At 45.4% G+C, this 14,225-nt stretch overlaps 1 protein-coding gene across 2 annotated transcripts in view; it reads left to right on the forward strand.

Moving 5' to 3' along the window:
* The window catches only part of SLC18B1 (solute carrier family 18 member B1), a 759,286-nt gene that overhangs the window by 633,861 nt on the left and 111,200 nt on the right, over positions 1-14,225 (forward strand). For both annotated transcript variants that reach the window (XM_069606672.1, XM_069606673.1), the window contains one exon: positions 5,575-5,649. In XM_069606672.1, the coding sequence (XP_069462773.1) occupies positions 5,575-5,649 (75 nt within the window). The remainder of the gene's footprint in view (positions 1-5,574; positions 5,650-14,225) is intronic.

The following is a 14,225-nucleotide window of genomic DNA, read 5'->3' on the forward strand; positions in this document are numbered from 1 at the left end:
CTGAATGAAGCATGTATTCTATGTTGTCATTGCTTGAAATCCCTATATGGGGTATTGTATAACAACGTCATTCTTCTACTGCTTTTTAGCAACAGTAATTTTTGGGAAAATAGATCGAGCTATATTTTTGGTCAGTGTTATACGGAATAGGTGCTGTGCTGCTGGATTTTCTTTATGGTTCTTCAAATGTGGGAGACCGTTACTCTTGGGGTATGCAGATGAATTAGTGTGGTAATTCATAATGTTCTGTTCAGAGAGCAAACTGTGATTTTCAGGATTTCCAGGGTACATTTTCATAATCACTAAGATTTATAAATCATGGAATAGAGGCAGGTGAGCAAAGTAAATAAACATTGCAAATTCACCAAAAGGTGCAAAATAATTTAATTCATAAATATTTTTCTTTTCTAATTGCTAGTTCTTTTTTATTGCTGGTCATTGATAGGGCTCAGTTTCCTCCACCGGAGGGTAGGCCAGTGTGAGAAAACCAGGCCAAGCAAACGGGTAACTCTGTACAGGAATGAGCATGCAGATGCCAGGATGTTAATTGGAATGTTCTGTAGATGTACAGTATAGACAGCAAAACAAGTGTTTGCATTGTAAGAAACGTAATTGGCAACAACTGCCCATGCGAGGGCACACCTGTGATGGCTGTGTCTGAAAATGGCAGCATTTGCCCCTTTAGTAATACACCTGTGATTATTTTACCCCAAAATGTCAGTGTTTACCCCTGTAAGGATGCACCCATGTTGACCTTGCCCCAGAATGGCAGCATTCATCCCTTTCAGGGCACACCTGTCATGGTTTCACCCCACCATGCCAGAATATGTCCTTGTAAGGACACACCTGTGATGGCTTTGCTCTAAAATACCAACATTTGTCCCTGCAGGGACAAACCTGTGATATCCTGGCCCCGAAATGCCAGCCTTTTCTCCTATTGGAACACAACTGTGATGGATTTGCCCCAGCATGCCATCATATAATGACACACGATACTACCTCCACTCCGCCTCCCCCTACTTAATACAGCTTCCCAGGGATGGCAAACAGAGGGTAAGCATTGCTGCATGGGATGTGGTCCACACATTCACATATGGCCAGTAATTAACTGTATGAGACTGGCGAGATATCCCACTATTGACATTTTGTAGGGCACCTTGAAAACAAGTTGGGGTGTACACCCAGTTAAGCTTGCAGACTGTCTCGTTTTATTATGAATGGTTAGCACCGTGAACCACAGAAGAACAGGACTGCATTAGGCTAGATTATGCATTTTCTAAAAATATGTCCACAAATGTAATATTTTTATTTCATAATGGCAGTAGTATGTCTGATTTAGTCTTGGCTCAAACTTGTAAAATACCATTTGATTTGCAAGATGGTTATTAATGGGAACGCATGCTCACCATTTATTTGTATTGTATGTCTTCATGACCATCAGTCTGGCTTCAGAGCTGCCAGAAGCACGGAAACTGCTCTCCTGAACATCCGTGAAGACCTGCTCTCCAACCTTGACTCTAACACTCTGTGTGTTCTCATCTTGCTTGATCTCTCTTCTGCCTTTGATACTGTCAACCATGCCATCCTGCTCAACCGTCTCTGTGATAACCTGGGTATCACTGGTCAGGCTCTGGCGTGGCTGACTTCTTTCCTCTCCAATCGACCCTCCCAGGTCCAACTTGGTTCCTTCCTCTGACATCTTTTTCTCTACCTGTGGTGTCCCCCAGGGATCTAACTTTTCTCCCTGGCTGTTCAACAATATCTGGCGCTACTTGCCCACCGCATCGCCGCTCTCTTCCCCAACTTTCAGTGCTATGCGGATGATACCCAGCTCATTTTCAGGCTACCCTCGGCCTCCTCCTCTCCTTCCCTCAACTCTGACTGCTATCCAGGAGTGGTGTGCCGCCATTGACCTCTGCCTTAATGCCAGTAAAACAGCTCTCTGGCCTGCACCTCTTGGCCCTCTTCCTGCTCCTACCTGCAAGGCAATAAACCTTGGTCATCTTCGACTCCACACTCTCCTTCTCTCGTCACATTTCTGACGTCTCAAAGAAGTCACACTACCAGCTGCACCTCCTCAGAGGTATTCTTCCTTCCTTTCTTCTCCTTCCCCCAGAAGCTCACTGTCTCCAGAGCCCTGGTTCTCTCTAAGCTGGACTACTGTACCAACCTCTATCTAAATCTGCCTGCCTCTACTCTCCGCCCTCTGCAACTCATCCAGAACAGGACTGCGAGACTTGTCCTTGGCCTCAAGCCCAGGGACCGTATCTCTCCAGGACTAAAATCTCTTCACTGGCTCCCAGTGGCTGCGAGGATTAAGTTGAAAACCCTCTGCATTGTCCACTAGGCCTTCTGGGGCCGAAATACCTTCAACTCTCTCTTCCTAAATATCTTCCTTCTCGAGCTCTTCGCTCATCCGCCTCCAACTCCCTCAGGGTCAGCCGCTTCTTCAAGCAACGCGTTGGGGGTAGATCTCTCTCCGCGGAAGGGGCCTCCCTCTGGAACAGCCTTCCTGCCTCCCTGAAACTTGAGGAGAACCATCTCTGGTTCCGGAAGCACCTCAAAACCTTCCTCTTTGCTTCTGCTTTCTCTCCCCCTCTCCCCTGCTAATTTCCTGATTGAAACTGCACTGAATCTGCACTGGGCCACTCTCACTGATCCTGGTCCCTGGCCCAGCCACTTGCCCCTGGCACTGCCTCCCTGGCAACCCCTGCACAGCGGGACTGTCTCTGTATCCCTACAGCCCCCCTCCCAGAACTTGTCTGCACTTACCTTGCCACCAGCTGGCCCTTTATTTATTTATCTTATTATTCTACTACCCCATGTACTGCACTTTCCCCTCTCCCTTGCCCCTCGCACTTTCCCTTCCCCTCTTCCCATGCACTTGCGTGATCTGAATGACACCTGGCGTAGTAAGATCGTTGTCTGTCTTCCCTTTGTCACCCCTCCCTGCCTCGTCTCGCCTTGAAACACTTGTGTATAGGCACGTTATAAATGCCATATCATATCATATATCATATATCATATCATATAATTTGTATTTATTTTTGTTTATATAGCGTTTTACACCAAAGCGCTTCACATTATAACAGGATACATAAGATAATAACATAACAGAAACAGTAGAAGCAATTTAACAAATTGAGAAACAGGCCAACAAAACAATAAGTAGAGCAATTAACTGGAGGAGAGAAGTAGAGAAGTGCAGTAGAATTGAGAGGGAGGGGGGAGGGGAAGAGGGGGAAGGGGAGAGGGGAGAGATTAGAGGGGAGTGGGTGGGGAGAGGATCAAGGAGATAAGGCAAGGAGGAAGGGGGAGAGGTTTAAGGCGGGGAATGGAGGAGGTGACATTTGGTCACCTTTTTTGAGTAAATGAAGAGTAATTGAGAGTTTATGCTTCGTTTGTTATTTATTATTTCTGGTTATTTATAGGACGAAAGGCCTCCACGGGAGTGCACATTGGAATTAGGAAATGTGGATAAATAGACAGGTAATAATTCACAGGAATGAAGATGCAGTACACATGCTGGAAGGAAAACAAATATATGCCTGGACAATTTTTGGAAGGTGTTGTAGAGGCACAGCAAAATAAAGAAATTCAATTAATGCCCCAGTAAAAATAACCTCCTGATGAATTTGCCCCAAAATGCCAGCGTTTGTCCCTTTGAGAACACACCTGGGATGCATTGCCCCAACTTGCTTGCATGTGCCCCAGAAGTCCAGCCTTTGACCCCCCTAAGGTACACGTGCCATGGCTTTACCGTAACATTTGTGTTTTGTATTTATTTGAAGGGTGGGGTTGCCAATTTTGGTCAGAAGGTACTTGCATTAGGACATTTACAGAAGGTGGAGTCAGCCCAAGGAGGTGCGCTTGTAAAATAGCACAAAGATAATAAGTGGTGCAAGACACTTTACTAGGTTGGGAACAATTAAAGTGAGACTAAGACCGGGGCAAAACAAAAAAAGATGAGACTTACAAATGTAGCATAAACTTAGGGAGGGGGGCAAGTGCTGCAAACTAAAGAGGAGTACTGTACAAATCTATCAAATGACATTATCGCGTAGCAGTGGAGGAATTGGTCAGGTAGGACGGAGGAAGGATGGCAGGAGATGGTAATGCTCACTCATTTGCTTGTAGGTTAGTCGAGCTTTGAAGGAATCCAAAGTCAGGCTGGCTTTGATTGGGATGGGCGGTGGATTCCAGTGGAGTGAGGCGTGTAGGGAGAAGAAGCAGAAGTGAGGGGAGGCATAAGGGGTGTGGGGACAGTGAGGCCGAAGGAACAAGATGCTTGATATGAGTTGACTGAGATGCAGTCAACTAGGCACTGAGGAGCAAGACTGTTAGCTTTGTAGACTAAGGGAAGGGACTGGACTTGAATAGGTTGTGAGTGCAAGTAACTTACTTGAGGACATTGTAGTGGGACAGGAGGGAGTAGAGGGGAAAGGCAAGCAATGGTCAAGTTTGCTAAACATAGGGGTGGCTGTTAAAGTTTTTGTAGAGTGTTGAGAAAGACATGGGTGCATTTTCTGAACATTGAGAAGGTTATTACAATGTGTAGTCAGTGTTGGCTGTTGTACATTGGTGCAGTCTGAGGTCACTATCAAAGAGGACCCCCAAGGTTGCATGCCTTTGGCGATAGAGCAAGGATGTCAGGCAGGACTTGAGCTATGAAAGGGGAGGGGCAGGATGGCTTTGAAAACTGAAGAAAGATGACTTCCATTTTCGAAGTGATCAACTGAGGCAGCAGAGAGCCATCTACTGACGGGTTTCACTGAGACAGATGGAAATCTGTTCTGACATGGCAGCGGTGAAGTAAGAAAAGGTTTCCTGTTAGCAAAAAAGGTGGTGATGAAAGCTAAAGCATGAACTAAATCTAACTAGGTCAGAGGTATAGGGGATGAAGACCAGAAGTACTAGGACTGTGGGGAACGCTGACAGGGTGAAGTGTGGGGTCAGAGGTTTGCAAGTTCCCAGAGATTTTAAAGGAGAGAACCTGTAAGTAGGAGGCCGTCCAAGTTTTGTCAATATTGGTCCCTTTAACAAGCAGGCATGCAAATTGACTACTGACACCTCCTTCCGCGAGTGCCATCTCCAGCAAGGCCCATGGAACCCCTCAGCACATAAGATTCTTTGAAAGTTGTGATTATACCATTGAATCCATGGAAATGCGGTTTTCAACATCTGCAGAAGGGCAAGAGTGCAGCACATTAGGCACAACGATTTGCTGTTGGTGCCTAAAACAAAAACAAAATGTTGGTGGGGACTATATCCTGTCACAGATTTTAATGAGCATGTCTAGGGTAGTTTGGTATGGGAGAAGTTACTACATCAGGTATTTTTTTTTTTTTCTTTTTTTTTTTTTAACAGTGTGCAGTCAGTCGCAGGATCATGGGTGCATCTATTTTGGACATGCATGAAGGGGAGAAGGAATTCAGAAATATGTCAGTGTATGGCTTGGAATATGGGAAGAAGGTTAATCACAATTTCAGCCACGTCTCAACTGTTTTGCAACATTTTCTACCTACCAGATCGCCTGTTTAATTTATTCCTATGCATTGTGTTTTCTATTCACAGTGAAAATGGTTTTGAGGAAGGATTAAGCACTTTGGGCCTAGTTTCTGGACTATTCTCAGCAATGTGGTCAGTAGGGTAAGATTCACCATGATTGTCACTTTGTCATCTGATTTATGTTGATTTGCATGGTCAGTGGTATTTGTATTTGTTTAACATACCTTTCTCTTCCCTCATTGGCAATTTAACTATTACTTTGCACCACCCAAAAAAGCTTCCCCTTTCACCATTACCCCAGCCCCTCCATCTTTTTAAAAACAAAAGCCCACACGCGCACCCCCTTCCCTCATGACCCCAATCCCTCCATCATTTTTTAGAAAAAAAAAACCCCTCAGCCCTCCCCAGCCTTCCCTCCACAGGCCCTGATTGGTGTTGCTGGGGGGGGTCACATAAACAGCACTCTTAATGCACTCTTAATACACCCCTCCAGGCAGCCATGCCCGGGCAGCAGGCGGAGGGCAGTCGATTAGGGCATCTTCCAAGTTTGCCTGGCACTACAGCCCTGCGCCAACACAAAGGACCACTGAAAACAAGGTAAGCACAATATCTTGGTGAACTCACCGGGTCAGGCAGGTGCGTCTGTTCGCCTCGCTGTCTCCAGGTCCTCTGCTTCAGCTGCTTCTCGCTGTCCGGCAGCCTGCTTCCTTCGGTCTCCTGCGGCCCGTGCCACTCGAACAAGGCACTCTCTTTGCTCCAAAGGCTCTCCGGTGCTCGCCTGCCGATGAAGATAGCCTTACTTCGGGAAAAGCGTTTAAAATGTACGCTTCCCGCTGCCGAAACGCTGCAATTCAGGTCTCCAGAGTGAAAGTGTCTAACTCCGATGCTTCCTGCTGCGTGACTGCTGCAATTAAGGCTTCTAGAGGCAAAGACCCACTCCGGTTCGGCAGCTGCTCAACACTCGACAGCGGTCCCAGCGTCTTCTTTCTTCTCCATATTCTGCTTCTGCTGCAACGTGGAGAGTTCACAACTCCTCCACTTCCTACTGCTGGTATGCTACTTCTCCTTACTTATGACCTGCACCTGAGGGGGGCTTTTAAGCATCCCACTCTCCCTCAGGTGAGGGTCATTTCCACTAATAAGCTGCACTTTGCAGTTTTGTGCCTCTTCAGCCCTCTTCTTCGTCCCATTACTTTGGGGATTATGGGACTCTGAGTCACTATCCCTACTCTAAGGGTTTCCCTGCCTAACCAAAGCTAAGGGAACACACTCTAACATAGGATAACTGGCCCTCACACTAAACAACAAATACACAAGGAAAGCACATGCCAATATAACATCATATGAACAACATTCACAGTCGCTGAAAAAGGTTCTCATGACCGGGGTAGTTTGCCTTCCCCAGGATTCAAAGTCGGTCCATTAGTGTTCAACCAAAGAAAGAAATGTCTCAAATCAGTTCTTTATATTTCAAAGTCAATGGAAAATTTTAACCAAAGTTACACTAGCAAATCTTTTCTTCTTGCTGAAACATCCACTTTCCTCTTCCTCTAAGTAGCATCAATGGTAATCCCAGCCACAATGTTTTGTCACCTTCCTCAAGCCACTTTGCCACAGTTAAAAAAGAAATGCAATATCCACTCACACAAGTGATATACCGTTCTTGGTTAACCGTTTGTATTATATTGGTTACAGTGTTGAGCTTCACAATGGTATATTTGTCAAGATGATTTATCAGTACTGCTGCTTTAACTTCAATTCTACTTGGCTTCACAATGGTATATTTGTTAGGATGACTTATTAATACAGTTGTTTCAACTTTTAACAACTTCACTTCTTCTTCATTCACTATGATAACAGCTACCTTTGTCTCACAGTACTCTCCTTGGTTTGAACTACTACAGTACTGCATCCACTGGCAACCAGATATACCACCACTGCTTCAGTACTTTGAACTACTACCACAGCTTCAGGGATTTGTACTTTTAGATAGGGTTCGACAAGACATACTTCAAAGTACTTCAGCAATTTCAAGTAGGCAAGGCAAACTTCCTCTGAATAACTCTTTTCAAAAGGGGCAGCCTCTTTGCCTCTCTTGTATATCTGCCACAAAAATAACAACCTGGGTTTTCCTTGGAGATTCACTTCTCTCTGTATTCCACAGTCTCTGGCAGTACAGATTTTGTCAACTTCAACATGGACTTTACAAGCAGCGGGTCTCCCACAACTTTATCTGCACCTTTCAGCCAGTGATTAGCCCAATAAATTACCTAGAAGTCTTGGTGCCACTTTTAGCTTCAGGTAATACTTGCACACTTGTATCTTAGGCTGATACACAGTTATCAACTTCACAGTAAAGTTAGATTGCTTCTTAACTCTGGGAAAGGTTAGTTTCAGTGTAAGTATGGAGAGACTCTTGGCTTGGGCAGTGCATGTCTTCAGTTGTTATACACTTGAACTTATTTAAATGAAAAGTATGACGCTTTAGAATAAACAATGGATTTCAGTCCTTCTTTGAAATTCAGAATTAGGCACATGTGACCACTTCTTGATATAGTTTTCCGGGTTTAAAGATTGGTATTCAATTGTATTCCCGTGTGAAAGTGGAGAATAGAGTTCAGGCCTCCTTTGGGAATCGCAGTTAGGCACACTTGACCATTTTCTGATGTAGTTTTCATGAGTTAAAGATTGTAACTCTTGTATTGTCAAAGTTAGGTAATCAGTAATGGTCCTATCAGCATTCCCTCTCTTTAATTAGGGACATGCAAATACTCCAAGTGATTACAGCTGTCACGGTTTGCGAACCCAGTACTCTCTTGCCACATAAGCGGCGCTGTCCCTCGCATTACACCCTGCGCTCCTGGTGGTTGCCATACACGAACGCTGTTTTCCCCGTACATGGCTCGTGGATTTCCAAGCATCTCCCCTGTTGTCATGGCTACGCGGCGCAGAGCTAATAAGCGACGCACGTCTATATGTCAATGCGTGAAATAGAAATAACACAGAAGTATAAAGTAGTGAGCATCCACAGGGCCGGTGCTTTTGATCACAGTAAGTCCTCTTTGACTCCTTTTCCTGTATTCTTACTACGTCCCTTGTCTACAGTTGCTGACCCCTGCTTTGTGACTACTCAATTTCCCTTGGATCACGTCTTTGGTACCGTACTGACATCTTGGTTGACCAGACTCTTCTTCTGTTACTTGGATTGCCCTTGTTGGTTTTTGGTTACTTCGGCCTGGGCTGCACAGGTATCGTGGAATCTACCAGCCTTTTGATCGACATAATGCACTAAACTTTGGACACTATGCGGTGACAATAGAATGCATCCTGTCTATCAGTTAGTGTGTCATCATGCTACCTGGGAATCGGGTCCCTATCACCCGATTAATTTCCTCTTCCCTCACACTTGGCCTTTTTCCATTCCTTCCTTTTTGTTTTTTTTTCTTCACAAGTATATTCAACAAAGCTAAGAGTTTTTTTGCCACCACCCAGTCTCCTTTACTTTGAAACCCATTCCCAGTGCGATTGGGGTTAGTGTATGTCACTCCGTTTAATTTACTTTTCATTGTACTCGGACACTAAAACTGGTTCTTTGTTTTCCTTACATTCTGGCGAATACCGGGTGCTATTTTTTGCTCTTTCATCTGAACCTCAGCCCTGTCCATATAATCCAACAGACAGGGCTGTGTTTCACAGGAAAGGTTGCCCCCTTTGAGGAGGCCCACAGTGGGCTGGCCAGCTGCAGCATTATCAGCGGCAGGTTCCCCCTTATCATTCGAGGATTCACTGTACCCACACATTGGTCACATGAGTACTGACAGAATAGGAAGCCTTTTTGCAATGGATGTGGCTGATACCTTGACCAGCCTATTGCAGTTGGTAGCAGATTTGCATACTGACATGACCACTGCTCAGTCTGATATCCATCATAGAATGGATACTTTGTGCGATTTGGCACAACCACCCCGGGATGCAGATTATGCGTGTATCCTATTCCTGTCCAAAATCCGTTCCCGGTTTTGATGTCCACGCAGTTTTCTCTAGCACCCCCTGAAAGATTTCAAGGCGACCCAAAATCATACTGCACCTTCATTAATCAATGGAAGTTACATTTCTTGTGTCGTCCTGCCACATTTCTCGATGCCACCACAAAGGCAGCATTAGTTCTTTCTTATCTTGGCGGCACCACAGCTGCTTGGGCCAATCCCTTGTTAGAGTCCAACAGTTAGATGTTGTATGATTGTGATGCACTTATCAATGCTATGAATCGCGTTTTCGACACTGTTACAAGACGCAAGCCACTGATTTGGAATTCCTTGATATAAAACAGGGTGGTACTCCTTTGCTTACCTATCTGGTCAAGTTCAATCAGTTGGCTGCAGAAACGGGGTGGCCTGAAGAGAAACGGCTGCTGTCTTTTATAGAGGTCTATCTGATGAGTTAAAAGATGTAATCGCCACAGTGCTCGTCGTCCCCGTGGGGTTCCATGAATTACTTGATCTAGTACTTCAGATCGATGCTCGAAGGGGTGAGAAGAGACTTCCCCCAACTCTCGTGCGTTAAGCTAGAGAATTCCGATCCTACCATGACGGAATGTGAACCTATGCAAATCGGTGCTTTTCTTAGTCCTTTATCTAATGCGGAAAGGAAACATAGGCGTTATTCGAATCTCTGCATATATAGTGGCTCGCCAGACCACTTCTTATGTAACTGCCCTAAAAGATTGGTACGGAAACAAGGAAACTCCAAAGCTTGACCGTAGAAGGAGTCCCTCAGTCGAGTAATAGCCTCCTTGTCTCCGACCGCTTTGTTGCCTATTCACCTTCCTGTCTCCTTTGCCATGTCCGGCGAAGTAACACTACAAACCTGAGCTGCTATTGACTCTGGGGCCACTGGGAACTACATGGACATTGCATATGTTGCCAAGTCTGAGTATCTGCTGTACCCAAAGCGCAACCCAATATGGTCAGTGCAGTGGATGGTACTGCCCTTGTATCCGGTCTGGTGATCAAACAGATCCCCTCCATCCCCCCCCCCCCGTATCACAATGACCACTGCTTCTGGACACCAACAACTGCTATCCTTTGATCTTATAGCAACTCCCCAGTGCAGAGTCATTTTGGGCATTTCATGGTTACAAGAGCACAAACCCCACATCGACTGGGAATAGCATGAGGTTTCATTTGATTATTATCAAGTTCAGTGTTACGACTCTGACACAACTGTGTCAAACTCTCCATGTGTTGCTATACTCAAAGCTATTTCTTAAGTCTGAGCAGGAACCCAACTAGTTTACACCAAGGTCCCCGCTCTTTATCAGGAGTTTTCAAATGTCTTCGATAAGCGTTAAGCCGAACAATTACCTCCTCACACCCTTATGATTGCCCCATAGAACTGGTTCCAGGCTCCAAGATCCCTAGCGCATGTGTATACTCCTTACGGTCGACAAAGACCATATTCTGAAGGATTGTTTGGACAAGGCACTCGCTAGCTGTTTCATCCGTCCCACCAGATCCCCTGCTGCGTCTCCTGACCCGAGACCCTGCATCGATTACAGAGCATTGAATGCCATCTCCATTGAAAACCAGTATCCGTTGCCTCTCATCTTGGTCCTCCTGGATCAACTCGGTTCCTCATCAATTTTTACTAGCCTACAAGCCTACAGGTGCCTACAATCTTGTTTGGATAAAAAAGGCGACATGTGAAAGACCGCATTCACACGTTATGGTTTATATGAATACCTGGTAATACGTTTCGGTCTCTGTAATGCCCCTGACACTTTTCAATACTTCATGAATTACATCTTTCAGGATATGTCATATCAGTATGTGGTCATTTACTTGGATGATATCCTGATGTACTCTGATACTGTTGAACAACATGTAGAACATGTCCGTTCTGTTTTACAGAGATTACGAGAACACCACTTGTTTGCCAAAGCATATAAACGCGTGTTCCACGCTACGGAAGATGAATTCCTGGGGTACGACATAACAGATAAAGGGGTTATGATGAGTCACTGGAAAGTGAAAGTAGTACTGGATTGGCCCGTTCCTGGTTCTTTGAAGGCCTTGTCTGTTATCTTAATAGGCTCCTAGCATTAGCAAATCTCATTACTTTAATGGTTTTGTTTAGAGCAATGAAACTGGAATAGATTTCAATGAATGAATCAATGATGTATACAGTAACATTTATATGTGCCTCTAACTGATTAATGAAGTACCTTGTTTTTGTTCTAAATGTACATATGAACATTAATATGAATATTAGATTATTAATTTAATTTATTTTTTCTCCAGAGTTTAAACTTAATGTAAAGAGTTCAGAACACATTGCCCCTGATGAGGAGTGAAAATTGATACTCGAAACGCGTTGGGCCAGATTATAAATATTTTTTATTTAATGTCTTTTTAAAAATCTGAATAAATTACTGTTTTTCTGATAAACAGATGAAATTGTCAAGTATTAATTGGGACATTCCAGAACACTTTTGCAGTCATAGCAAAGCAAAGAAAATTACTGAAATTGTAAAACAATTCTTGTAAAAAGCAATTAGGTTACCAATAGTACCCTATAAAATTCCATATAGGCTACGGCCTTTGTTGATAGTGTAGAGGGGACGCGGGTTTCCTTAATCTGGAAACCATTGTTCCAAATGAGAGAGCAGTGCCAGAAGGTCTGCGACCATACTGGAAAGTCAGCGATCACGGAAATGGATGGTCTAATAATGAGGCGACAGAATAATTCCCCCAAGAGGCATCCGCAAGATGATATTGTGCAGAGCACATGCAGGTCATCTGGCCAGCAATATGACATGAAGCGGAGTGCGCGTACGGGTGGCCCGGAATGGACCAAGATGTGAGGGCAATGATCGAAAGGTGCCATGAATGCACAAACAGCGACAAGCAACTAAAGTTGAGGCAGGCACCCATGATACCCACAGAAATCCCACATGGCGCCTTGCACTAAATAGGGCTGGACTTCATCGGCCTACTGGATGGCATGTCGAGCGACAACAATAATGGGGTAGTCATGGTGGACTATTTCTCCAAGTGGGTCGAAATTGAATTTGTGCCGGACATCACCACAGGCACAGTTATTGAAGTACTGTGCACCGTTTTTCAAAGGGAAGGGCTCCCCAAAGAGATCTTAACGGACAATGGAGTGCAACTAGTTTCCAGGGAGATTGAAAGCTTCCTAAAGAAGCACAATATCAGTCAGTTGAGAGCAAGCCTGTACCACCCTAAGCCAACAGGCTGGTGGAAAGGGCCAGCCGGTTCATCAAAGGCACCTTACAACTGGCATGCGCATCCCACATGAATCCATGCAAGATTGTCAAAGAGGCTGTAGCGGCACATCGGTTGATGAAAAATGCCATCACAGGAGTATCTCTGTTTCAATTTTTGAGAGGGTGAAAGGCTGCATCCACGCTGGTACCACCGTGGCTACACAAAGTCAGAGAGGACGATGACATCAACATGAGCAACATTGCATTCAGATTGCAAAAGAACAAGGAGATCATGAAAACTCAAGGCAACAAGCGCAGAGCAACCCATCGCACAGATGTCGATGAAGGGGACTGGGTGAAAATATGCCTGTCCCACAAAGATGCTACCACGGGCTCCAAATATAGCAAGGCCGTAGAAGTCACACGGAAAGGAACCAACCATGTCCACACCAGTGATGGAAGAAGGTGGAACCTAGAAAGAGTGGCTGTGTACAAGAAAAGGGCGTCCACCACCTGCCCCTCCTGGGGAGAAGGAAATGACCATGAGCAATGGGGGTTAGCAAATGGCCCTCAGCGACCAGAGACGGACGTCACAGAAGAAGGGAACCAAGGCGAACAGGCCCATGTGAGCTCCACACCCCGGCCTAGAGAACCACACCGGGAAGCAACCTCAACAGACCCAACCCTATGTGACAAATCCCGCATAACCACCCAATCCCCAAATACAACCACCAACCAGAACAGCCCCCAACGGGAAAGAAGAAAGCCAACCAGGTTCATGGAGTAGGAACCATATTTTCCCACGAAAGGAGGTTTGTGGAGACTCCCCTCACGAGATCTCGGCACGGAGATCTCGCGAGAGTTCGCGCCTGAAGCATGAGGTGTTAGGCAGAAACCTGTGCAGTTCCCTTAGGGACCACTGCAAAAAGTTTGACTACAGGAGTAAGCAGTAAACCCAATTTGTAGCAGTCTGCACCACCCAGATTTACCTGGTACCTGTGGCTGAGCAGACTTCTCTCAAGAAGAGTTAGGCAGTATATAGAGTATACACAATAGGGCTAAAAATACAGTAGAACAAGCAAACACTGACCAGAGCTTTGGTATAAAAGTATATAATTATTTATTTAAAAACACACTTGTAAAAATACACTGGGCCTCATTACACGGAAGGCGGTGAGCCATGGCGCTATTAGCGCCATGGCTCATGCCGGTAAAATACCGGCACCGCCTTGGCGGAAAGGGGATTTACCGCCCCATTCCAAGGTTGGTGGGGCGGTAAATCCCCCTTCCGCCATTGCCCTTCCCCATTCCCATTTCTGCCCCATAGGGCTCTATGGGAATGGGGAAGGCGCTAATTACGGCACCGCAATTTTGCGGTGCCGTAATTAGCTCCGAGGTCCCTTAGCGGGTTGGTTTTTAACGCCTGCAAAAAGCAGGCGTTAAAGCACCAACCCGCTAAGGGACCTCGTAGTAAGGTGGTAATGGTTAA

Source organism: Ambystoma mexicanum, chromosome 4p (assembly GCF_040938575.1).
Source record: "Ambystoma mexicanum isolate Mex_15411 chromosome 4p, UKY_AmexF1_1, whole genome shotgun sequence".
Classification (NCBI taxonomy): domain Eukaryota; kingdom Metazoa; phylum Chordata; class Amphibia; order Caudata; family Ambystomatidae; genus Ambystoma; species Ambystoma mexicanum.